Raw genomic sequence first — 27,912 nt, 5'->3', positions numbered from 1 at the left:
ACGTTCCTCCAGGAGCAAAGCTGATCTACTACTGAAACCGGCGGGTTTCCGTAAGAAAAGAACTTATGACCGAGCATTCTCAAGGGCTGCACCGAGAATTTGGAACGCCCTCCCCCCGACATGAGAAGAATTCCAACCATCGCAACATTCAAAAAGGAAGCAAAATTGTTTTATATGAGATAATTTCTCCCCTAACTCCCTACAGCTGTACTTTATTTATTCCATTCCGGCTTACCGGTAGAATGTCCACACAAGCATCTCACTGTATGATTTTGGACTTGTATATTCATTTTTATCTCATTGTATTTTATAGTTCTAGAGGCTTTATGGTAATCTATCTGTGAACACTATATTTGTTGTTATACCTTATGGAATTGCAAATGCCGCAAACCATAAATGTCTCGTAATATTTAAAGGTTGGTGTGTTTAAATGCTCCTGTAAAGCGCTCTGATACCCTGTGCAGGGTCATGTTCGCGGTATAGAACACACTAGATAAATAAATAAATAAAAACACTGGAGCACCAACCTAATAGAAATAAAGACCCTGGGGGATGGGGTCTCCAGGGCCTGAGAAGGCTCGGAAGGGGCACATGACTCCCTCCCCTTTTAAATAAGGTACAGCACTGGGGAAGTGGGGTCTTTGGGGCCTTTTTTGGGCTCGGAAAGCGGGGCCACATGGCCCCCATCCCCTTTTTTTGTTTTATTTAGCCCCAAGGGATGGGGTTTTCCAGGCCTAATGAGGCTCAGGAAGGGGGTCCCTGCAGCCCTCTCTCATTTATTTATTGAATTTGGCCCCAGACGATGGGGCCCCAGGACCTAATGAGGCTCAGGGAGTGAAGAGCCTCACGCCCCCCTCCCCTTTTGTATTGAATTTGGCCCTAGGGGGATGGGGTCCCCGGGGCCTAATGAGGTGCAAAGAAGGGGTTTGCGTGCCCCTCCCTTTTATCTAAATGTTGTTTGATAGGTGCCCTGGGTGGGCACCCACCTATAATTTAGAGAGACCCTGGGGATGGGGTCACAGGTTTTACAATAGGGTTGCGGAGGGGGCCTCCCCTTTTTAATGGAATTCGACCCAGGGAATGGGGTCCCCAGGGCCTATTAAGGCCTGCAAAGGGGGCTACATGCCCACTCCCCTAACATATATATGTTTTGGCCCAGGTGGATGAGGTCCCCAGGATCCAGAAGCCAATCCAACACCATGCAAGCCAGGGGCTGTGCATGGCATGGGGCTGGCAGCTTGCGAGGCAGTTGGCTGTCTTCGGGTGAGTTAGGCAGGTCCTGTGGCCACCCGCCTGATGTGCATGGCCAAAGGCAGTTGGTTGCCCTGAGGGGGTTGGCCACAGGGCCTGGCTTGTGGCCCTACAGTCTACCTCTTGCATGCATGGCCAAAGGCGATTTGTTGTGTTGGGTTGGTTGCCTCTGTGTGAGTTGGCCACAGGCCCTCCTCTCGTTGTGCATATATCAAAGCAGTGTGCAACATGGGCTTGGCTGTCTGCAGAGGGGTTGACCCGTGGCCAACCTTGCAGCATGGGATTAGCTGCTGCAGGGGTTTGGAAGCAGGCCATGCCCTGCAACCAACCTGCTTTGGCCATGCTTGGCAGAGGTTTAGCTTTATGTATGGTAAAAAAATATTAATTTATGTTAAAAATAACTAGAAATGTTCCTAAAAGGCTAAAGTAACATTATAGTTAGGTAAAATGTTCAGCAACAATGCAACATTTTAAACTAAAACAAAAAGACCGAAATTCACCAGTTGGAGTTATAGTTATCTCCAGTAACTAGAATTCAAATTTGTGCCCTAAGGTAACTACATCTTGCACCTTTGCCATTCACTGCTAATTACTCCACTTATTACATCATTCATGACATCTTCTATTACATCGTTGGTAATATCACTGCAACATTTGCAATTAAATTATTCATAAGAAAACTGGGCATTGCGGGGGCTCAGATATGACAGGGTAGTGTGCTGCAGGGAACATTTGGCTGACCCTGAAGCCATGAAAACCCAGTTCTAACCCCAGCTTAACCACTTCACGCCTGCAGGGAATCCAGTTCAGGAGGTTCAGGGCAATCAGAAGTTCACCAGAGGGAGTACAAATTGCCCCTATAATAGTCCTGGAGATAGCAGAGAGCAGGTACCAAGCCAGTTTTTAGCTGGTTCCTCCACAGTTCTGTTCTGAAACAAATGGACATCTTGAGCAATTCAGATCATGACACCTTTTGCAAATGCGGAGTAAATGTAAATTCAGTACTTGTATAGAGCACTAATCACCCCTGAAGGGGTATCTTGGTGCTGTGGCCCGTTGGGAAGATTAAGTGAGCTATTGCCCAGAGTCGCATGGTGCTGGGCAGACCCCTGCTGCCAGAGCTGGGGATTGTACCGTGATCCCCAGCGTCCAGCATCAGTCGCCCTGGCCGCGGCGCCACACATCTCTCCCAGTATCCAGAGCCAAACTCCTGGCCACTCCAGCGTCTGGACACTTTATCTGATTCTGTGGTGGTAAGGTGCATCTCCCGCGGACATGCTATGAGGATATGTCTCCAGCTGAGGTATGCATATATTTTGTGAAGACGTACAGGCATTGCTATACCCCTGATGTTTCATGTCATTGGGTTCTATGTAATAGCCATAGAGCATGTAAACCGCCCCACCATGGATGCTCGTTAATACCTTTATGTAGCACAAAGAACACATCGCCCATGTATACCCCCACCGCCCTGCTCAACCCCAGGTAAAAACAAAGTACAGAACAAAACATTAACACCCACTCCTTTGGCTTGGACTCCGACAAGCATCATGCCACATTTTCCCCAACTAGTCATTTTCTAACTTAAACATGACTTTAATGCTGAACAGACCTTGTGGAATAGCTTGAGGGTCGGGACAATAGGCGTGAGGTAAGGTTCAAAGTGGCCAGGATCATTCGTGATAACCAATCTGTGAGAGAGAGCTCCACATTATGTCCTTCTGCTCTTTGGCGAAGCCCAGTAAGTGTTGATTTAATGGGAGGAGGGGCACTCCTTTATTAGTTAAGATTTATCTACCTTCTATTCCATGTATAACAAAGCGTGCTGCCTAGGCGTACACAATTTCCCTATTGTGTTGAAACAAACTCTAAGCCAAATCAAGTGGAACCACTTGGCCTCGGCGCACTGTTGCTTATCCACCTTTTGGTGGTACAAAATTTCTCAATTTTTTCATGTACAAAATTAAACCCTCCACATTTGTTTTAATCAGCAACCACAAACTCAACTAAATGTGGTAAACCATCAACTGGTAATTTTTACCCATATTGTATAATACACAAACATAATTCACAAATACAAATTCATTAGTAACACTTAGAATCCATTGCGTATTTGTCCTATGCATTTCGGGCTGTGAGGCCCTTCGTCCGGGGCTCAATCAGTAAAATGAAAATAAATCAAATATAACGTCCAAATTACATTGACCTCACAATATCCAAGAAGCAGAAAAATACATATGCCGTGAAATTTCAATTTGCAACATTGTGACCCAAATGAATGAATGAAAGAATGAATGAAAAGAGCATTTGTATAGCGCGGTAGCTACCCTCAGGCGTCCTAGCGCTCCATGATATGACATTTGACATGTTGTACTAATAAACATAAATATAACAACAAAAAACAATATTAATCAGTGCACTACAAAAATAAAAAATAAAAAAGAAGATAGAAGAAATTAGATGTAGTGAACTCATGAGATAAAAGAAAAACAGTAAGTCAACGATTCGCTCCGTATGAGATGTCTCATACCACTAATATAATAAACACAGGAAGCCCAGGAATTGAGCATTTTTGCGCCTCGAGTGGCCCGCAGCATCCTCCATTGTCGCTTTGAGGTCTCGCACCTCTGTCTGTCGTAGCTTTAGTTGAACTTGTATGATCATTTGGGAGAGTCGCAGAGAGGTCAGGGAGGACTCCACCTTGTCCACTCTCTCCATGAGCTTGGCGTGATCTGCTCGCAGAATCAGTTTCCATCTGGACATTCCACAGTTGAGCCTCCATAACACTTGTCCAGGATAGTCTGCTGTACCCTGTTGAACATTCCAGTGTGTTTTCAAGAGTACTTTCCAGATGGTGGATTGGGTCCATCATTGTGGGGGAGGCAGCCAGCATACCCATTATTGATTTCTTTGGGGGGGCAGAGGTATGGAGGTTTTTGGCCTAACCATGCCCCGATGGCCGCCATATATGGCACCTGGGCATCCAAGGTGAGGAAACACAGTCTCTAGGCACTATGCCAGAGGCCCCCTTAAAAGATCAGGCAGGTGGAGGGGGGTGGAAAGCACTTGGCACCACATGGCACACCCAGGCTGTCACAGCGAAATCACATTGTTTCCTGTACATGATTCAGGGAAGAAGCCCTCAGTGCAGAGCAAGGTCAGGTGCAGAATGGGCTAGTAACCCAGTGCCACGCTGTGGGCAAGTATTCACAGTCTCCTCCTAACACATGACATGCATCCTGATATGGGCCATACCTCCCCAGGCAGCCCCAAACTGCTCAGGTTGATAATGACTCTGGCCTCCAATGGAAACAATTCAGCAATCCCTCACCGTAGGAGCCACTAGAGGTCCCAGGTGTCAGCTCTATTCCCCCTTTGATGCTCCCCCCAGTAAAAGACTGGAGTGGAGCAGCACTGTCCTCTCGAGCTTGGGCCATGTTCATCTTGCAGGCCGTGGCAGTGCAAAATTAATTAACAGCCCGCAGAAGAAAGCAATAAAGTAAACACAAATGGTATTGTGTTTAAAAGTTTAACCCCTTCCGTGCAACGGCCGACGGGAGCACTCCCTCCTGTAATATCGGGATGCATTCTAGTGGTTGGGGTGGAGCCAGGGAAGGAACAGGAACAGGAGGAGCTGGGGGACACAGGAAAGGGGTAGTTAGAGTAGGGACAGGGTTATGAGCAGAAGTAGAATAAAGCTCTTATAAATGTACTCACATTTTGTCAGTCGTTATTGCTGCCACGACATGACAACTGGCGACGAGGGTGGGATGACAAGATAACCATCCCAGAAAGAGAAGGAACTGAGAGCCCACCTCAGTCCTCCTGAAGCGCCTTGAAGGAGTGGGGAGAGTCCGGGAAAGTGAGGGACCCCTACGGAGGCACCAGAGAGAAAGCGCCGGTTCCGCCGACATCGGGTCTCACCCCCGATGCTTGAGAAATGGCAAGCGCATCGGGTCTCACCTCCGATGCGTGAAAAATGGCAAGCGGCAAACGTAAGACGCTGGAACTCGCCCCTGGCCTGCCTGGACGGTGAAAGTGGCCTAGAAGTGGGAGCGGAGCTGCCAAATCCCTGCTGCTGGGAGAAGAGACCCTCGGTGAGTGCCTAAAGAGACCGAGTGTGATCGATGCTGAATGGGAAGTCAAGCCTCGTAGGTGACTGGTGGCGGCCATCTTGAAGTCAGGCAATACTAGGCCCAACAAGCACTGGCCAATACAAAGGTGTGATGAGACGTGCCTAAGCAAATGCAAGCAGAATAAGAGAACAGATCTAAGTAAATGCCAGAGACAAATGAAACCAACGGTGAGCACAAACAAACACTGATAAATGTAAATGAACAAGCATTGGTAAATGTAAGCAAGTGTAGACGGACAAGCATTGATAAATGCAAGTGAATAATAAGGAACCAGCCTTAGCAAGTGTGAATGTACAAACGTTGGCAAACATAAATGAACAATCACTGATAAATGTAAGCGGACAAAAAGAACAAGTGTTGACAAGTGTCAAACGCAATAAAACAAACCATGGTAAATGTAAAGGAACTAGCATTGGTAAATGCACAAGAGCAAGCACTGGTAAATATCAATGAACAAGCAAAGACAAGTGATGAGGCAAGGCAACATTCAATAAGCACAGGCTCAGACTAGTGCGCAGAGTGAGATCAACAAGCACGAGTAAATGCAATCCTCTGAAGTCAACAAACACGAGCAAAGACGACGTGTGAGAACAAACAGACACCAGCGAAGACAATCAGAAAGGCAATAAGCACAAGCCAATGCAAGAGGCTGATCAAGTAAACAAGCACAGGCAAAGAAAGGGTGACAGCACAAACAAATGCAAGAATTGCATTGAAACAAGTACAAGCAGATGTAAGGACCAAGCCAAGGCAACGATCAAGAATAAAACAAACACAAGCAACTGCAAGGCCTGAAATAGACGAGCCCGAGCTGAAACAAGCATCAGATGTAAATAAGCACAAGGAAACGTAAGGGGCGATTACAAAGAACGCAGGCAAATATAAGTCACGAATACAACACATAAGCCGATACCAAGCGCAAAGGCAACAAGCACCAGCTCTTACAAGCCTCAGATGCAACAAGCCCGAGCAAATGTAAGTCTGGAATGCAACAGGCACAAACGAATCCCAGTCTCAAAGTGAGTTCCAGCGCTAAGTGAAAGCAAGTGATTAAAATCAAAGTGGAAACAATTGTACATAAGACCTCGACTGCAGAGAGTTCTAGAATAACGCGGAAAAGCACAAGGAAACAGTCTTGTGACAGTAGCATACTAGGACTCTCCTCCGCCATGTCGGTGGGAAAAGGAAAACACAAATCCAATATCTGCCTTGAGGTGCCACCCCCAGTGACACAGACCAGTGACCAGAGTCTGGGTTCTAGATGGAATCGGTGGCTAGAATCACTAGATGCATTTCTTGAAACAACCGGAGAGCAAAGAGATAGCAACCATCTACTGTTACTACGTCGGCTGGTGGGTCACGAAGGCCGATGCCTGATAAGGACATTCTCAGCAAAGGACACAGAGACATATAGAAACCTCAAAGAGACGCTACGCACTCATTTCAACGCACAGGAAAACGTGGATCATGAACGCATGGTTTTCAATGCAGCACGGCAGGAACCAGGAGAATCATTGCCCAGCTTCATCACAAGGCTGAAAGGTCTGGTACAATGCTGTCATTTCAACACATTCACAAATGAAGAAGCAGTTCGGCTCCGGATCATCGAAGGCTGTTCAAGTGCTGACACGAAGCGCAAGATTCTTCAGGGGCAGTGGTCGCTAAAGAGAATCATCAGAGGGGCCGAGGTTGGAGTGCGGATCAAAGCAAGAGACATATCAAAAGACGTGCACTCGAATGCAAGACACAAAGATGTCTGGAAGGAGACATCCCTCATGTCTGGGGGCAAGGCTCAGGAACCAAACATAACCAGAAAAAGGGAGGGTGAAGACAGATCAGAGCCAAGACAAAACAAGAGACAAAGTGTCATGAAACACTCCGAGCCAACAACACAAAAGACCAGGATGAGTCAGGATTGCGATAGAAAAAGGGAGGGTGAAGACAGATCAGAGCCAAGACAAAACAAGAGACAAAGTGTCATGAAACACTCCGAGCCAACAACACAAAAGACCAGGATGAGTCAGGATTGCGATAGCGGCATTGATACAACCTCAAAGAGTTATTCAACCTCAAGGAGTCATTCAGAGTATGGCACAACCTATTCTGACGAGGATGAAGCGTCAAGTGGGACAGATCACACCAATGGACAAGATGACAGCCTGCACAACAAGCGGGTAAGAAAGACAAACTATAGAAGATTGGACCAATCATGTCAACACTGGAATTCGTCGCACAAACAACCCCGAGCATCTCACCATTCGCCAAAGTCTGCAGATGAGTCCGAGGAAGCATCAAGCAGCGGGACACATCATCCCCATGGCATGGATGCCAGTGCACCAAACAAACGAGAAGACAAAGCAAATCTCATAAAGCGGAGTGATTCACTCAGACACCGGAGAGGCGGAGACAAACGCACTCATGACACCCGAGACAACGAGGAAACTGAGAGGAGGACATTATCATTATATGAGAGAGGCAGAGACGAAGTACCCTGGGATCAAACACCAGAAATAAACATGTGGTTAGCAAACAACCTCTCCAGTGAGATGGCGCCAAAGCCACTTCAAGAAAGGTACCTAGAGAAACATCCCAAAGAGAACTCCGACGCTAGGAGCGGCTCGTCAAGGCCTACCTGTGTCAGAAATCCATCATTCAAGACACACACAAAGGAACGTTCTCGTAGGAAATCAACACAAGACTCCTCCGACTCAGAAAGCATGTCTGTTCGATCCCACTGGTCGACCGAGTCATGTTTCTGACAACATCCGTGGCATCAATCACCCGAACACACCATCGAACCAAAGGACTTTCTTCCCGTCAAGGGCAAAACATCTCACGCCAATGCCTCCGAAGACAACATCACACCACAAGACAACCTGTCAGGTCAGTCACAGGTGTGTCGAGACATAAAGAACGAATCTATGACATAATATCGACAGACAGAATATCTACATACAAAAATATCGACACAAAAATATCGAAATCAAAAATATCGGAGTCCTATCTTCATAAAGGTAAGTACAAAAATATCGAAAAATGTATATCGTAGTACAAAAATATCGAAAATAAAAATATTGTTTTTTTAAAAATATTAATAATAATGTCAAAATAATTTTAAAATACATATAAATTTACAAATATTAAATAAAAACATTAAAACATACTTAAAAAATTAAAACTAATACATATACATTTAAAATAAATTAAAAACGTAATAATTTAATGTAATTTTATTTTTTTTAATTTCATTTAATTGATTTAATTTAAATATAAATTTATTTTATTTTTACCCTGCACGCCTGTACCTCAAAAACCCAAAACTGACCCTGAACCCTAAAAATACCCCTTTACCCAAAAACCCAAAACTGACCCTGAACCCTAAAAATACCCTTTTACCCAAAAACCCAAAACTGACCCTGAACCCTAAAAATACCCCTTTACCCAAAAAGCCAAAACTGACCCTGAACCCTAAAAATACCCCTTTACCCAAAAACCCAAAACTGACCCTGAACCCTAAAAATACCCTTTTACCCAAAAACCCAAAACTGACCCTGAACCCTAAAAATACCCCTTTACCCAAAAACCCAAAACTGACCCTGAACCCTAAAAATACCCCTTTACCCAAGAACTAAAAACTGACCCTGAATCCTAAAAATACCCCTTTACCCAAAAACTGAAAACTGACCCTGAACCCAAAAAATACCCCTTTACCCAAAAACTGAAAACTGACCCTGAACCCTAAAAATACCCCTTTACCCAAAAACTGAAAACTGACCCTGAACCCTAAAAATACCCCTTTACCCAAAAACTGAAAACTGACCCTGAACCCAAAAAATACCCCTTTACCCAAGAACTGAAAACTGACCCTGGACCCTAAAAATACTCCTTTACCCAAAAACTGAAAACTGACCCTGAACCCTAAAAATACCCCTTTACCCAAAAACAGAAAACTGACCCTGAACCCTAAAAATACTCCTTTACCCAAAAACTGACAACTGACCCTGAACCCTAAAAATACCCCTTTACCCAAAAACTGAAAACTGACCCTGAACACTAAAAATACCCTTTTACCCAAAAACTGAAAACTGACCCTGAACCCTAAAAATACCCCGTAAAAAAACTAAAACATATAAAATGTAAAATATTATTATATACTTACCTATACTTACGTTGTAATGGTATGCGTTGTAAAGGTACCTGCGTTGTAAAAACATGCGTTGTAAACACATGCGTTGTAATGGTTTTTGCGTTGTAAAAATTTCGTTGTAATGGTAGTGCGTTGTAAAAGTTGCGTTGTAAAGGTTGTTTCCCCGGTGGATAGCGTAGGGGTAAAAATTACTATTCACACTCCAGAGGGTGCAACAGTAGGGAAAGCGTTGGATAGCATGGGGGTAAAAATGTATTCCCACACTACTCCCACTTTAACACACAACACACTACACATATAAAAAAGACAATTAATATAAATTTCAATTAATCAATTAATAATAATTAATATTACTAAATTGATGTAATTATAAATGAACTAATTAACACATATTAATTACTAATTAATTAACAATAAATACCAACAAATAAATACAATCGCTTTAATTTATTAAATTTAATTATATCACACCCTATCCACCTATAAACACACAACCCACTACACATAAATAAATCACATCATTTAATCACTTAATAATTATTAATTACCAATTAATTATTAATTAACAATAACAAAAACAATAAATATATTAGCACATTAACTCTAATTAATTTAATTAAATAATTAATAATATTTAATTACCAATTAATTATTAATTAACAATAACAATAAAATAAATATATTAGCACATTAACTCTAAATAATGTATTGTACTAATTAATATTATTTAATTACCAATTAATTAATTAACAATAACAAAAATTTATATATATTAAAACATTAACTCTAATTAATGTAATTAACGAATTAATATAAATTAATTACCAATTAATTATTAATTATTAATATTTACAAAAATATATTAATTAATTATTATTAAATTACTTCCCACCCTATTCCCCTATAAACCCACAACCCGCTCTGATACTAAAACGCAAAATGTAAACAAATTTACTAATTTTCAAACATACATTACAAAACATATTTAACAAACATATAAACAAAATAATAAAATACATAACACTAAACAAATTTTAGATATCACTAAATTTCGATATTTTCGATATTATTTACATACATACCTTAAAAAAACGATATTCTGTCTGTCGATATTTTGGACATCGATATTCTATACCATCGAAATTAAAACATCGATATTATTGTATATCGATATTTTAATTTCGATATTTTGTCTCACTACCATAAAGAACATACCGTCACCCCTGATGGGGTCAGCGAGGCTGACTCAAAGGACCTACCGAATGAAAACAGATATAAGGGACACTACACACCGGATGAGAAAGGACTATCCAGTCACTCCTCAAGGAAAACTTGACATGTTGACAGAGACAAATCATCATCAGACGAGAGGGAAACCTGCACATGTTCAGACAGTCAAAGGGTTCACCAGTCCCAAACGCGAGTGGGAGTGGGTGAATCAACCAGCGGCAGCAAATGAGTCCCCGGATCAAACCAGGATGATCTTTCCAAACGGTGTATCACCATCTGGTATGCATGACGCTGAACCGGAGGACAGTACTGCCCTCGACTGGACAAGACAAAAGGAAGTAAAATTATATGCCGGTGCTCGAAAGAGAACCAGAACAACATCCTCCCACGAAGGAAATCACGAGTCAATTGAACAAGAGCCCCAAAGGAAGACAGACTGCTGCCATCACGCGGCGCCCTTCATGGTCACCTCACAAAGGGCAATCGTGATCGCCCCGGAGACTGAAGATGAGTGGACAACCCAGAATCCTATCGGAAACCGCCATGAATCTGGGAACAAGAAAATCACACGAGACCTCTCGCAATTTCAAAGACGCACCCCTGTAGTCAAAGAGACTTTTGTCGAGGCAAGAGAAAGCCACGTCATGGAACTGGACATGTGTCTTCATAGCTTAAACGGGCGGCCTGCAGACCCGCGTGGCTGATTGAGGAACTACAGACATGGTGGACGCTAAACTTATTTTGTTAACAAGGGGGAGATGTAATATCAGGATGCATTCTAGTGGTTGGGGTGGAGCCAGGGAAGGAACAGGAACAGGAGGAGCTGGGGGACACAGGAAAGGGGCAGTTAGAGTAGGGACAGGGTTATGAGCAGAAGTAGAATAAAGATCTTATAAATGTACTCACATTTTGTCAGTCGTTATTGGTGCCACGACATGACACCTCCCTAGTGCTGCAGTCGCCCAACGGCCGACGGAGCCCCGCCCACTCAATAGAACGCCCGCACCAAGGCGGAAAACCCGCCGTGGTTAAGGCGTTAATATAATTCCCCTTAGTGCCAAATTTTCTATGTTGGTGAGTGCTGCCAGTTAGGTCTGACTATATGCCTTACCGTTAATGCAAAACTGTAGATCTTCCTTTATGTTTCCGGAATGTAAATTTTTTGGGCTTTAAAATCAAGACACCCTACCTTCAGAAGGATGAAAGGCTTGATTTAGTTTGGGCAGGGAGAGGTCCTAACATATCACTTCCCGTGGTCACAAGTCCCAATAAAAAGGTTCTTTTGGTTTGACCAACATCACCAAATGTCATTCACAATGCAATCCCACATTATGATAATTAAATAAAACCAGTCCGACATACAACGGCAAACATTAAAGTAAAGAAATAAATAGATACAACTACTTGCCTTGCGCTCGCCGTATCGCTGAGTCGGTAAAAAGTCAGAAAGATGGATCATTTTGAAGCAGCGCCTGGGCTATACAAGTTTGATGCATGAGTGCACTTGGAGATATGCTGCTCTGGGTATCGTGCTGGTTCGAAAATGTTATGTTCGGATTTTCTCTTAAGCTTCACCACTAGAATGGGTCTCTAAAATGATTCAATCAATCAGGTTTCTTATAAAGCTTGACTATTCACCCGTAGGGGTCTCAAGGCAACAAGACTCTTGTCACTTGTTCTGCAACTAATTTTGTGTTAATGCAGCCTGAGTAGCTGCTGTGCATTCAGTACTTGTAGTGTGCGTTAGTGAAGCTTGATAATCCACTTTTTACTATAAAAACAAAACAGAATTGTTAGTTAAGCCGATAGTTGTTTGGATCCTGTTGCAAACAGTTTAGTTTTTGTTTGGCAGTAAACTTACAGGAACAGGACCATGTGACATAATTTCATAGTTTGACTTATATAATATTTGGATCGATTGCATTGTTCTATGTGATGTCGCTATAGACAAATGACTACTTATCCGCTTTGGCTGTTAACGTTTTGAAAAATCTTATTCCGAAATAGTTACAACACAGTATCTATTTTTCCAAATCCTGGCTGTTGATATTCTTTAGGGGTAATTAGTGGTTGAAGTGCATGAACAAGTATGGGAACTGAGATGGTGCATGCAATGGTGCAGGGTGAGTGATCCAGGAGACGTGGTCAAAGGCATGGCTAAAAAAAAATATTCTGTAACTTTTTTTTAATCTTTTAACTTCAGGTAACTACATGTAAAATAACAAACAACTTAAATGAAAATTCAATGCAAGTTATCTTAATCAGTGGAAAAGGCACTATCATATGGTCTGAAACCTCAATCAGTTAATGCAGTGTACCCAGTGCTTAATTTGTGCCAGTGGTTTCCAGTGCTCAGCACTTATGGCTGTCTGCCACATTGTGGCACTATTTGCCTGATTTAGAGATGAGAACAACAGTTGTTTATTAATTCAAAAAACATAACAAGTGACTAATACCTGCAGTTCAAGCTGTTCTTATAGCTTTGGGGCCAGGTAGAGTCTGAATTGTCACACTTGTAGAAGTGTGATTGTTAGAAGTTGTTTTGGTACTGTCCTTAACAGCCCTGACAGGAGCAATGGGTACTGAGAGCTGTGGTAGTCTCCTGATGAGGGCCCTGTAACTTATTGTTTTTCAAATCAAGCACCCGCTGCACCAGAGAGCCACAGAATTCAATCCTGGTTGATTAAGTAGAGAATTGTGACTTGTGTATGTTTAGCGCTACAAGATCCCAATCAGTGAGAGAAAGCACCTCGAACATCTAAGCCATTATATAAAACTTGCATTACACATAGAATAAGAAAGGATGATACAAAATGTGCAAAAAGATTTAAGATTAAAAAAAAAGTTCTTCTGAAATATAGATTTCAGCAGTACCCAGACTGTGGGCCAGATGTACGACCGTGGAAATAGCGCCTCCTAAATTGCGACATTTTTGCAACTCGCAATTTGCAAGTCGCTATTTCCAATGTACAACAGTGTTTTTAGCACTGTTAGAGATTCCCAATGAGGTCGCAAATTGAGAGGCTCATGAATATTAATAAGCCTCTCGCAATTTGCGACTCCATTGGAAATGGCAGGCCCTACCAGGTATGGTGGCCTGCTGGGCTCAGTAGACCACCATGCCTGGGACTGCTTTTAAATAACACAGTTTTTTTTTTTAAATGCAGCCCGTTTTCCTTAGAGGAAAACGGGATGGATTTGTAATTTTTTTTTTTACTTTTTTGATTCATTTTTTAAGGGCAGGTTGTTGTCCCTGGGACCACTGCCTCCCCTTAAAAACATATTCCCCTGCATTTGCAAAGGAGAAGAGGTCCCCTGGGGACCCCTTCCCCTTTGCGAGTGCATTACCAGAGGGTGGTAATTTGTCAGTGTTTTGCGACCGCAATTGCTTTTTCAAAACATTTGTACATGGGGTTGCGCTCACTATTAGGAAGGGAATGCCCTCGCAATTCCAAAATAGCGAGTCGCAAATAAATTGCGACTCGCTATTTTGGAATAGTGCATACCCCTATAGGAAGCTCCCTTACAGTGAAGCACATTTACATTTCTTTCAGGGAAGCAGGCAACCTGGCAAGAAGGCTTGTTCACGTCTGCCCCTCTCTCGGTTTCACAGCACTGGAAACTCCTTGCCTTACATTGTCGGAATTAACCGTCTCGGGATGGTTATCTTTTCATAAAAAGTAGGGATACCGTTTTACGAAAAATAAAAAAGTATGGACAAGTCGTGCCCCTCAGAACCCCCCACCCCCCTTCCGACTGCTGGGGGTAGTCATCTTCTGGCTTCTGAAATTTCGGACTCTTGTGCTGAGAAGAACCTTGATCTCACACAGAGAGGTCATACAAAATTGCCTAGCAAAGAGGGCTTCAAATTTAGTTTAAGTGAGGGAAGAATTAGGAAATTATGTTTGCCAAGTCAAGACACAGAGTGATGCCACAGCAGTAGTTGAATGAAGTGGTATGATTTCAGTGCAGAGATATGGCACCTAGTTAGGTTCAGACTTTCTTTCTGAAGGGCCTCATATTTTAACTTAAACTTTGAAACGTTATCTTTTGTAGTCGATTTTAAGAGATGCACAATCACTTTTATTAATTAATTAACACAATAAAGAACAAATGCCATGATTTTTCTGTAAAATTCTTTTATTTTACCTACAGTTTGCAAATTCCTACAATTTTAACCCTCACAAATGGCTCTTGGTGAACTTCGACTGCTCAACGCTTTGGTAAGTTATTATTTTCTTAATATTTTATTTGTTTTTCTTGGTGTACACTATTTCCTAAGGGATGGCAAAAAGCGATTGGACTGAACATTTTAATGCCATCTTCATTTGGTTACATGGGAAATGCTCTATATGTGGTTGTTTTCAGATAAATTGTTTGTCCTGACTGAGATAGACTTCACATACAAATGGTTAGCATTATTCAAAGGCATAAGGGAGAATCCAGAAACACTGAAGTAGTGGGTTTGAGGATGCTACTTGTATTAGCACGCAAACGCTTGCAGACGCATTCAAATGATTTTTCTCTTTAAGAAAATCCATTCCAAGATGGTAGTCGATGCACATGTGTTGGGAAATGTGCACATGCTTACAGAAAGACATGAATGGATGCAGCTGTTGTGATGCGTGCATGCATGTGCGTCATGATGCATGGTGCCCATGTTTGATTTACCTTTCTAATGTGGCAGATGGCCATGTTAGATTGATAAATTAAAATTAAAATGATGGCAACTGAAGCGGGAAGAAGGAAGTGAGCAACACATTGGAGCTGCAATGCCTCAAAATAAATGAACGAATAAATAAATAAGATAAGATAAGTAAATAAACAATGTGATATGGGAACCAGGATGGAGAAAGCGATGAGGAGGGAACTAGTGAGCTTGGGATCATCGAGAAGATGGGGAAAGTTAAAGGAGACCATGCAGGGGTACCTTCCAGATGGAACTCATATAAGAAAATAAAAATGTTGAGAGATTGAACAACTAAAACTTAACTTCTGCTCAAAAAAGAGCTACACTGTTCTATGAAACAAAAAAAGAGGTTAGAATGTGCACGTGTGGCTGTTCGCAGACATCTCTATTCTCCAGCAATGATCTCAGTTGGGTAAACACTTTTTAAATGGCATAGCAACTTCTTTAGAAGTCTGACATGTCCCCACATATTTAGCAGGCAATTTCTCCAGGCTGAGCAGACTGAAATTGTTTCAGGAGTACGGGTTGGATGGAGGTTCCAGCTATTTTAATTCACGTCCTATTCCTCAGTTTTAGGAAGTGTTAATAGGAGGATATCGTACTACATCGGTGAAAGTAATCCAGTGAGAAACTTTAAAAACCACATACGTCGATGGGTGGATTTTTGAAGTTTATGATTGCTAGAAATACAAAGTAAATATTGTGAAAACTGAACCAGTTTGAATTTGCACTCACCTCCTGCTAGGCGCCAATGCTAAAACTGCCAAAGCTGGGTTTTAACACTGTTGCATGACGTCTGTTCAAGTAACAAATCTGCCAGAATATATAAGATTTTCTCTGGAATTTTCCAATAAAAAAAGTGAAAGTATACAAAACGGAATGGAAGTGAAGAGCTGCGTGGACGTGGGCAAATCGACCTAGTATTTATACACAGTATTTTCAAACAGAGCTTAGGCGGTCACATCTGTGGCAGCCAAAGGGAGAAGAGCAAACATCGTTCAGCAGTGCCCAATTGTACGTGCACCCACGTGTAATTAAAACTCCATTGACTTGTTGTACTAGGATTATCCTCTTTCCGCCTCCGCACTTTCAAAGGATACCATTTAAACATCAAACTGACTCATATTTGTGCAGCATATTAGCAATGTATTTGTTTTTCTAGGGGCAGATATTGAATGTAGACAGTGTGTGCTTTTCTCTGTCCACGCTTAGTCTGAAATGATAACTGTTAATGAGAGTTGTAGCCCGCAACCTAACTTACCTCTATTTGACTTGAATCTGAAAGAAGGCCCGAGCAGGTCTGGGCTTCAGCTCTGCTGGCACCCGGTGCAACAATTGCATTTTTACACCCCCACACCATTGACCTCCTCCAATGATTCCCTCACTACCACCCTTCAACAGTGCCCATAGCCCCTCTCTCACATGCATTTCACTTGTTTTAAAGCGAAGTTTGGGTTAGTTTTACTAATAAGAATGTGTATCTACCATAATGGAGCCTTTTTTTAGAAACTTTACGAATAGATAATGAAAGACTGGGGGAAAAATATACAGCCTGATTCATGAAGCAATATTGCGCCCGTAATCGCTGCGAAAATGCAATTGCGGGTGCAATGTCCGTAATCGGCATTCAACATGAAGTCGCAAACACATAATAGCGAATTCGCAATAATAATCGCAGAATCCCGGTAGGAGAGCATTAGCGAATCGAAAAAAGCGAAAAACCACGGATCCTGCGAAATAAATTGCGAATTCGCTATACAATCGCAATCGGTATTCATGAAAAACCACAAATAGCGAAAAACCCAAAAATCGCTGTTTGCGCGGCGCAAATTAAGGACAACTCAAATCAGGTGGTAACCATAAAAGCCATTCAAAAATATTTTTCAAAAAAACGTTGGCCAATCAGTAACAGGTTCAGGCCTGACCAATCACACATAAGGACAATCAGCAGCAGCATTAGGAGTTCCACAATGCCAGGAATGTACATGGTGGTCAGGCGGAGAAGGCTACAGCGAGCAGCACGGAGGAGAGGCCGGATCCAGGACAGGATATTCCGCCAGCGGGTCACCTTGCTGGGCCAAACCAGAGAGCAGATAAATGCTAAATACAGGCTGAATGGGGAAATGATAATCCAGCTGATACATGACCTTGACCCCCTGATGCAGCACCCAACAAGGCGTACCAATGCGGTGCCTACACATGTGCAGGTATTGTGTAGCCTGCACCTCCTGGCCTCCGGGAGCTTCCAGGGGATAGTAGCGGCTGCTGGGGGGATATCCCAGCCCACCATGTCACGCTGCCTCAAGACTTTTGTTGACGCTATGCTTACCCAGCTACACCGACACATCAAATTTCCCACCAGCCAACAGGATTTGGACTTGACCAAGCTACAATTCTACAATGTAGCCCATTTTCCACATGTACTCGGATGCATAGACTGTACCCACATCGCCATCTGCCCACCAGCTGCCACGGAGTATATGTTCCGCAATCGCAAGTCCTACCACTCCCTCAACATACAGATGGTCTGCAATGCCAAGACATACATCACTGACATTGTGGCCCAGTACCCAGGGAGTACCCATGACTCCTACATATTCCGGCACAGCGGCCTCCACACACGACTGGCCAGGGGAGACTTTGGGGAAGGACACCTACTTGGTAAGTATACTTTGTCAACAATGTCACATTGCTATGAAGTAGCAGCGCAGCACAGGCACTCACCCTCTGCTCCTCTCATTCAGGTGACAGTGGCTACGCCCTCCGTGATTACCTCCTCACCCCATACCTCAACCCTGCTACACCCCAGCAACGGCGCTACAATGTTGCACACATTCGGACAAGGAATTGCATAGAAAGGACATTTGGGCTGCTCAAGAGCAGGTTCCGCATACTGCACAAGACAGGTGGGGCCATGTATTACAGTCCTGCAGTGTGCTGCCGCATTGTGGCTGTCTGCGCAGTACTACATAACATTGCAACCAAGCGCCGGATACCTGTCGACATCTCTGGCAGTGAATCTGAAGGGGACGACCGGCCACCTGCACATGCGCGCCATGCACGCGGGGAGAATCCAGCTGAAGGCCACAGACGTCGCAACCACATCACACTGAACAGTTTCTAATGCACCCTCTTCCCTCACCCCACAAATCACAAATGCATGCAGAAAATAATAATGACACAACGCCAATGTGTGCTGCTAAAATAAATATTATTGTTTCATTCACAATAATGGTACCACTGTAAATGTTGTCATTGCTAACAGTATTTCAGCATACTGCTGTGTGAAAGGACAGGGCAGGCTTATACTCAGCCTGTGCCTGTAAGAGTCATATGAAGTCATGTGCGCCTCCTGCGCGTACCACCCAAGCGCCTCTGTGGCTCATCCTCATCCAAGGCACGTGCAGCTGCTGTGGGCCTGGTGCTGTGCCTGAGTGCCCCTACGTGTGAGGCAGAGTGGCTGCTCACACTCGATGTCCCCTCACTGGCATCATCACCCCCAACAGTGGCAGGTAGAGCAGGATGGTGTAGTGCTATCACGGCACTGGTCAGGTGCTCAAGGACCCTGGCCACATCCTCGCAGCACTGGATGAGCTGCTGCTGCTGCGCAAGGGACCGCCGCGACAACTGTGATGTGGCATTGCCTATGATATAATTGGACCTGGTGTAGGCGGTCAGCTGGGTCAATAGCTGACGGTGGCGGCGGCGTGCTGCATTGCGCTGCGATGTATTTGCAGCAGTGCTGGCCTCCATGGCTGCAGTCATGCGGGCCATACCCTCCCCCACACCTGCCATGGCTGCAGTCATGCTGGCCATTCCCTCCCCCACACCTTCCATGGCTGCAGTCATGCTGGCCATCCGGTCCCCCACTCCGGCAACATTGCGCCCAATGTTGTACAGCTGTAGCTGTATGGCACCTTGCTGGCGTGCTTGCAGCTGATGTATACGGAGCATGTGTCTTTCCACGCTCACTCTCACCAGCTCATGTCCATTCCCCCTCCTGCTGATAGGTGCATTGGTCTGCAGGCGAGGCCTGCCACGCCTGCTCTGCTGGTCTGACACAGTGGGTGGCCGCTGAGTTGCCGCTGTCGCAGGCCCTGATGTTGAAGCACCAGCTGCTGGTGGTGTCACGGCAGGCGTTGTTGGTGCGGCAGGGGCTGGAGGCACCCTGGTAGTGGACCTGGCTGCGGGAGTAGTTGCTGCGCCAGACGCAGGAGGCACACTGGTGGTGGACCTGGCTGCGGGAGTAGTTGCTGCGCCAGACGCAGGAGGCACACTGGTGGTGGACCTGGCTGCGGGAGTAGTTGCTGCACCAGACGCAGGTGGCACCCTGGTAGTGGACCTGGCTGCGGGAGTAGTTGCTGCGCCAGACGCAGGAGGCACACTGGTGGTGGACCTGGCTGCGGGAGTAGTTGCTGGGGCAGGGGCTGGTGGCTGTGTATGTGGCAGCACCTCCTCCTCATCCTGTGCCTCCTCATCTATTTGCAGCCTCTCGCTGTCGCTGCTGTCTGCACCACCTGTGAGGGGAAGTGGACGTTCATTAGTTGCATGTCTCTGTCACACGTGCAGTTGCTACATGCATGCTGGGTGACATTCCCTGACTGGCTATGGCTTTGCGTACTTTGGAACCTGTCTGGCTGCATTGTGGTACATCTACATTGTGGCCACACTACATGTCCCACAATGCTTCAGGGCATTACCTGATGTGGAACGATGGCATAACTATGGAACAATATGGGAGGCTAATTGGTCATGGACATTCATAGGGGACAGGGTCGCAGTCGCATGCCACTTACCTTGGTTGTCTTGGGTGGTGCGGGATGAGTCCAGATGAGTCACTCCGATGACTGCCTCTGTCTCCAGGGTGTTCTCTACTTGGTCCTCCATGGGGGTGTTTGGAGGGACTGTAGGTCCTCCCCCTCCAGTGCCCGATGACTCTCCAAGGCGCTCAGCCACCCTCTCTTTGGCACGACTTTGGAGGTCGTACCAGCGTTTTTTGAGTTCGTCCAGTGACCTATCAGCCACACCCACGGAGTTCACCGTGGACGCTATACCCTGCCAGATCCTGCATTTTTCCTGTTCCGCCACCCTCCTAGAGTCCTTCCCAAACAGTTTTGAGTGGTTGGCCACCACCCCTTCTATTAAATGCTCCAGCTCCTGCTCGGAGAATTTTAACTTTCTCTTCCGCCCTGTGGTGTTGCTGGGCCCAGGAACTGCATCCTCAGACATTGCTGCACTGTACTTTCTGAGTTGTATCCAAACAGAATTGCAGGAGCTCTCCCAGTTGCTGACTCGAGGTCTGCCTCACTGTGGTGAATGGGGGTGGGCCCTGGCTGCTTCCTGGTTGTGATGTCATCGCTGTGCTCGACATGCGACTTCACGTTTTCCCAATCTCGCGCTATTTGCTGTCCCGCTATTGACAAACTCACTATTAGAGAATTCGCAATTCCGACACGGATGTAGCCGGTAATAGCGTATTTTATGCGATTTTCGATAATCGCAACCGGTATTAGCGGCCGCGTGCGAATCGCTTTACTTTCTCTAAATTAATCATGAATACCGTTTTGCGTGTCCTTGATAGCGAGTCGCTATTAATCGCTATTAGGGCCACGCAAAACGTCCCGTTGATGAATCAGGCTGATAATGTTCTAACCTATATTATGCAATTTGCATGCTGCTCTTTTATGGCAGTTAATAGGTCACTGTTCTATTTTAGGATTGTAACTTATGAACTGATGTGAAAAAAGCAGTAACTCACTGAGCTAGCCACATAAAATGCATTATGTGATCTGCGTTGTATAAGGCATATTATCCATCTGCACCACTTTAGATTGCCACTAGACAAAACTTTGATCTCTCTCCAGCAGGACCATTAATCACAAGAGTTTTTATTGCTGCCTAAAAACTGCTGGACTCACAAGGAACTTTGCAGCAAGTGTATGAGAAATTGGGTTGTTGCTTGACTGGATTGTGGGCCTGGTCAAGCATGAACCACAATCCTTGTCATGATTGATGAGGCACTAGTCAAGCCTAAATTAACCTGTGCTCAACCCTCTGGTACCTTGGCACAGAGAAGTCAGGGTGAACTTAGAGGCAATGCCTAAAATATTTATGTAACACTTCAAATACTAATAAAGTGCAAAACACCAGACAAAAAGGATCTCACACCAACTTAGAAAAATAGAGTAAAATGTATTAAATAAAGCAAGACCAAAATGACAAAAATTCAATCACTGGAACTGGAATATCATTTTTAAAAGATTTATAGTGAAAATAGTGCCAAAAAGCACAACGCGCCAACTAGGGATATCTGGTCATGCTAGACAGGGTCAAAGTCACACTTTGGCTAACAGTGATGAGGCACCAGTTGGCTGCACTCACCAGGTTAGGCCTGCTGAAGTTTACCTTCTCAGGTCCGCGCCATTCATGATGGAGGGGGAGGGTGCGAGAAGCTCGGAGAGAATTGCAGGTATGCTGCCGGAGTAGCACGAAAAAGGACGGTTGTCTCTGCCAGGTTTTTCAGAAGCTTTGCATTGGCAGTCCCCGCTAGCGGTCGATGCAGTAGTGTCAACAGTAGCGGTCGGTGGTGGTAGTAGCTGCTGGGCGGTGACGTGGGGAGGGGCAGGGTGGGGGGGTAGTAATCTATGGATTACTGAGGATTACAGGTAAGTAAACATATAAATAAATAAAATGAATTTCATTGCGCGCACTGCATCCCCAAATGCGATACAGTGCCTGCAACAAAATTTGTTTTATTTATTTAAATGTTTACTTACCTGTAATCCCCAGTAATCCATAGATTACTACCCTCCCCCCTGCCTCTCCCCCTTCCCACGTCACCGCCTGGCAGCTAATCCCACCACCGACCGCTACTGAGTCTCAAGAGGCAGCTGCCAGAGCTTCACTTAAATTGTGGCGTGACCAGTGAGGTCTCAGTGCAAACAGGCTCGTTCACCGTTGCAAAGAGCCCAAATGCTTCAATACAGCTCCCTGAGCCACACCAAAGGTCCAGGACCTGAGGGGCACCACTTGGAGGTGAGGAACCCACTTCAGCTGGATACAGGGGCAGGTGCAGGATGTAGGCAAGCTTGTTATGTCCCTGTGGCTTGGATCAGTATGGCAGCAGACTAGCCCTTGGAGTCTCCTCTGGTGTCCTGGGTTCAAGGGTGAAGTTGCAGGTCTAGTACTCTTCTCACCCAGCCAAGAGGGCAACAGGCAGCAGGCTAGCACAGCAGGGCAGCAGTTAATTCAGAGCAGCAGTCCAGCAGAGTGACAGTCCTTTCAGTAGGGCAGCAGTCCTTTCTTCCTGGCAGAGTATCCAAAGGTCCAGAGTGTACTCAAGGCTTGGTGTCTGAGGTCCATTATTTATACCCATGTGTGCCTTTGAAGTGGGGAGAAGCTCTAGAGGCATGCCTTTGAAGTGCATAGGTGATTTGACTAATTGGCCCTGGCTCCAGCTTAACTACAGACGGTATGTAGCCCTTTGTGTGGAAATAGGACACAACCTATTTAAGTGTTAGTGGGGCTAGGCCCTGCTCCTACTTCTCATCCTGCCAGTGATGGCCCATTAAATCACACCTAAGCTCCCCATTGTGTTTGGAGAAATACGCTAAGCCCACTGTCAACTACACCCAGTAATGTGATCCAGAGACAGGTTGCAGGCATCAAAGGGCTAAGCAAGAAAATGGCAACTTTCAAAAGTGCAATATAAAATTGAAACTTCATCATGTTAGGATTTTTCATTACAATTCCATCGACACCAAACATAAAGGGGTTACCTGACCCCATTTCGAAATTACACTAATAAAATGTAATAAAGTATTGCCAGTGTTATCCTACTGTAGAAAATAGAAACTTTCTCAGGGGTCTCACTGATAAACCTGGTCCTTTTAAACCAACAAAGAAAAGATTGGCACAGAGGCTGTAATACAAAATCCATATTTTAATAACCTCAGATGAGGGAGACTACTTCCCACAGTACCCTTAGGAACTGTAGGAGGCAGTCTAAGGAGTACAGAAAACAGGGACCTTATATATGCTTAGGTTACATTAGTCAGCATAAAACCAAGGGGAGGTCCTGGCACATGTAAGCATGCAAAATGACTACTATGGAAATGCAAGATTTGCTTGCTCAAAAAAGTGGGAGGAGAGCCGTTCTCCTTACATCAGCAAGAATAGCCTTACAGTTATATACTAGGAGCAGGTGCATTCTACTAGCTAGGCCTCTCTGAGCATGTGCAAGGCTCTGGAAGAGGGAAACAGCACATGGCGAGAACATGGCTACCTAAAATGGCTGCCAAGTACATAATGGCTTTCAGCTCATGCTAACAAATCCCTGCAATCTTCAACAGATAGTCCTTTTAGCATGAACTAAAGACATTCCTATGATCCAGTAGGAACACAGAAAATATTTGCACATTAATTTTTAATAAATGTATCAATATCCTAATTTATTGCTAGGTGGGCATTTTCCATTCTAAACATTTCATTAAGCGGGTATATATAAGGTATAAGCAGGAATACAAAAGAAAACGGAGCATTGGGTCATAATTACCATAGCAGGAGAGAGTAATGACTATTATCACAAACAGAATTATCATAATTTTTCCTTTTTTATTTTTAATTTTTTACCCTTAAGCAAGAAGCAAACCCTAGAACCATCTAGTAAAAACATTTTCAGGGCTCCTATGCATTTCAGTGACCATCCATTTCAATTTCAGAATAGCCAACAGCACATAGCTAATAAAAACATTTTGATTAGTACATTCAAGGAAAGGGCAAAGTCACATTTTTCAAATGCTCTGAACAACTTTTTTTCGTGCAGAATGAACAAAACTAATGCAAATATTAAAGCAACTAAACAGATTATTACAAAAACAATCCTGGCTCTAAGGGACCAGGAGGACCACACAGGTCCATAGGAATTAGGACGAAGAGCTGCAAAGGCTGCTCCTCCTCAAAAACGGGACAACTAAAGGGGTACATTTTTGATGAAAAAGAAGTCCTTGGGGAAATTGAAGCCGCTGTACAACCAATCCAGGGGGAGTCTTCTCCCTGTGTCCGTTTGAGCCTCACAGGCAGGCTCTTGTTGTTTCCACGGTGGAGCTGCGCAACTCAAGAATCATGGCCCAGTTTCAAGGGAAAGGTTTCTTCTTTCAGGATAGGGCAATCACCCACCAGGGCAAATGCTCTCAGCGATCCTGTCCAGTGTCTCAGGCAGTGCACCAGTTTTCTTCACTTCAATCTAACAGGCACCAGAAACACAGCACCTGTACCCTAAACTCAAGTCCTTCCCTAACTCCTACATTGCTCTGCTGGCGCACTGCTCATTCGTTGGGGCCACAGATTGCATCCAGTGTTCCCAGGCACCTCTTGATCAACAAACAAAGGTGGAAACTTGCATTCACTTTGGGACCAGGATTCAGAGGTCTGATGCTAGGATCTCTGAAGCAACCCTTGTTTTAAAAGGGGTTACCTCAAGCAAAGCCTCCTCACCATTCTGGTCGGTCTGTGACTCTCAGCTGGGCATCAAAAACTTGATCCACGATTTCTCCTTTCTGATTTGTGACCCTGTCTTTCGCCCAGGACAGTGGCAGGGGTACACAATTTATCCCAGGGCTTCCGCCTTCACTGAAGTCCTAGTTGCCAGCCGCTTCTGTGCTGGTTACCTTCACTTTGGCTTCAAGCTGGACTGGTGCTGATGCCCTAAGCTGAATCTGATGTCCGGGCCCCTCTGGCAATGGTTGTAAGGCAGCAAATATCTATTGGTGGACAGAACAAAAGGTCTTTAGACAAGGCACAGAAATAATCTATCAACAGAGAGGATAGTCTCAGAATACTTCCTAGTCTTGGGACACCCCATATATTAGCAAGGCATCCAAGAACCACTTCATTTATCTATGTGAGAGTAAAAAAACAACAGCCTGGACCTATTGGCAAGTATAAAAGGAACTCTTTGGTGAACTGACAAGAGTAATACATCACCCAATCTCAAGCAGCCAAGGAAGTCTATGTTCATTTACTAAATTCGGAGGAAAAGAGAAAAACAATACAGACATACCCTTACATTGGTGTATTCCTGTGTACTAATCTGAAAACCCTCAAGAAAAAAGGAAATGTTATACACTTTTACTCATGGATGTTGAACTACTTGTACAGGACTGCAGACCCTTCTAAAATGATTTCTCTTAATAAAAGCACCTACATTGTATGCTTAGGACCATGCCCCCATATTATAGGAGCAACAGGAAAATCTAAAACTGCTAATTTAACAGGGATTACAATTTCTCCAGCAGAACATGTCATGACAAACAAACTTCTATAAAACAATATTTTCTTCAAAAATGTTTGCCAAGGATCACATGGGCATCTTCCTGCGCTTAACTTTTCACAATCCAAACTATGCAATATCAGCTCTAATAAGGACTGTCAGTTTATTTACACAGATTAGCTAATAAAAACTAGCAATGCCCTTGCAAAACTATGTAGCATGAGAATAACATACAATAATGGTATTATCACTTAAGAATTTTAGAACAAAAACTACACACATCTATTTCCCCTTAAAGATCAAAAGAAGGGAACAGCAATCTAGACTACTCATCATCCTCTCATAATTTCATCAAACAGGATGAACAGTAACATAACATATATATGTATTCATTTTAATAATGCTAACAATGTTTAAAACAGTATTACTGAATAGCCAAATGTCTCATTGCTATTTCACAGACAACTTAGGCTAAAAAAAGAATTGAGAAAAAGAGAGAGAAAACATAAATTAGCCTATCCTTAATTTGCAGTGGAGCCAGCCTCCTTCCCCTAGTTTGACAGTAGGAAACCTGAAACAGGTTTCCCTTCTGTCATCACTATCAACCCCTATTTGTAGCAACTGGGCATAAACAAAGTTAGAGGAGGTAAATAGCACTTTTGAGCGAGCTAAAAACATGAATAACCAACCACCAATCCCTTTAGCAAGTATACTAGTAACATGAGGGAACATGAATTCAATACTAAATCCCATTGCCTCAGCTTTTGTACAGTAATCTTCAAACTAAAAGCATCAGTGCTGTATATATGGTAAAGCTATCTGTTAATCAAAGTTCACATATACCATTATATTGCCGTTTATTCATATCAGTGCATCCCTGTCGTCTTTCAAAAAGTTTCAGAGGTCAAAATGTCAAAGGCAAACCTTACTGTGAGCCTCACTAGGCTTCTAAATGTAGAACTCGACCTATAACCCATTAGCAGCTGTCCCATTTCGTGTGCAAGGGTTTCCATGTGGTTCTCCTAATTCAAAGTCACCCTAGAGACAGAGAGCTGGAAAGCAGACCTATTCCCCTGTTTGCCAATTTAGAGGTAAAAGAACAACTTCTGCTGTTTTTTATATTCATTTTCAATTGTGATCAGTGTGCAGTATACATTTCTAGCAGTATAGAGGTCAGCTGTTTGTGTTATACTCAAATGTGTGCATTTACTGAAGCCTAATGCAGTTTAAAAGCTGCTCTGAGTGGCAGAACTGTTTTTAAATAGTGAATTTTACCCAATTTCGACGTTGATGTTTGGGGCAGTTAAAAATTAATATCCTCCAATGTTTTTGCATAATAGTCATCCCCAGAATTTTCCCTACACATTCCAGAGATGGGGCATCAGAAATACATAATGTATACCCTTATACAAATGAGTTTTGTATGCCTGCCCAGAGTGACATTTCACATGCAATTGTCCTCATTATGCGGTACAACACTACTTAAATTTAATTTTAATACTAGGAGTTCATAGTATGATTATTAAGCTTTATAAATAAAACCAATCATTTTGATAATTCTACATATGAAAAGCAAGCTTCATTCCTTGCCTATCATATTTAGACGCATTCATTCATAAGACTAAGCACAGAAGCCTAACTTGAAATCTGAAAATTCTGCGCCACTTTTTAAAGGACAGTCATTATTTAACATCAGAATCACTGATGTGCTTATGTAAAAAGGCATTAAGAAAAGAAATATCCATACTTTCAATCTGTTCTCTGTTATCCAAAATAATTAAACTGATTTTTTTGTAACTTTTTAAAAGCATGCTAGCCTCTATACCAGTTTGACACTGACTTAAAATCCTAGCTGAGTCAGCATCCCTTTCTCACTGTGGCCTACAGTCAAAAAGACAGCTACTTCTCAGTGACAGTTAAAACACAGCTGTTAAAAAGCTTCTTTTTTAATGTTAACATGTAAGCAGGGTACCAGTCTATTTAAAACTGAGGCATTTCAATGTATTGGTCCATAATGTGTGTTTAGTTCAGCAACAACCAATTTACTCACCTGATGAGAAATGCCTTTTAATATCTAATACAATGTATCTAAGGAAAATGCTGTAACACTTTATATGTTAGTCATAATCATTACAAAATACACAATTTTGTTTTTGAGGCCTATTTTATTCCTATTGATTGTGAATTC

The 27,912-nt window shown here is 43.6% G+C and overlaps 1 protein-coding gene across 5 annotated transcripts in view; it reads left to right on the top strand.

The window, feature by feature from the left end:
- The window catches only part of LOC144829208 (aromatic-L-amino-acid decarboxylase-like), an 833,710-nt gene that overhangs the window by 686,009 nt on the left and 119,789 nt on the right, over positions 1-27,912 (top strand). For all 5 annotated transcript variants that reach the window (XM_078688114.1, XM_078688115.1, XM_078688113.1 and 2 more), the window contains one exon: positions 14,920-14,987. In XM_078688114.1, the coding sequence (XP_078544240.1) occupies positions 14,920-14,987 (68 nt within the window). The remainder of the gene's footprint in view (positions 1-14,919; positions 14,988-27,912) is intronic.

Source organism: Lissotriton helveticus, chromosome 4_1 (genome assembly GCF_964261635.1).
Source record: "Lissotriton helveticus chromosome 4_1, aLisHel1.1, whole genome shotgun sequence".
Classification (NCBI taxonomy): Eukaryota; Metazoa; Chordata; class Amphibia; order Caudata; family Salamandridae; genus Lissotriton; species Lissotriton helveticus.
Note: the sequence above shows the minus strand (reverse complement) of the source record. Positions and strands in the feature narration are given on the sequence as shown.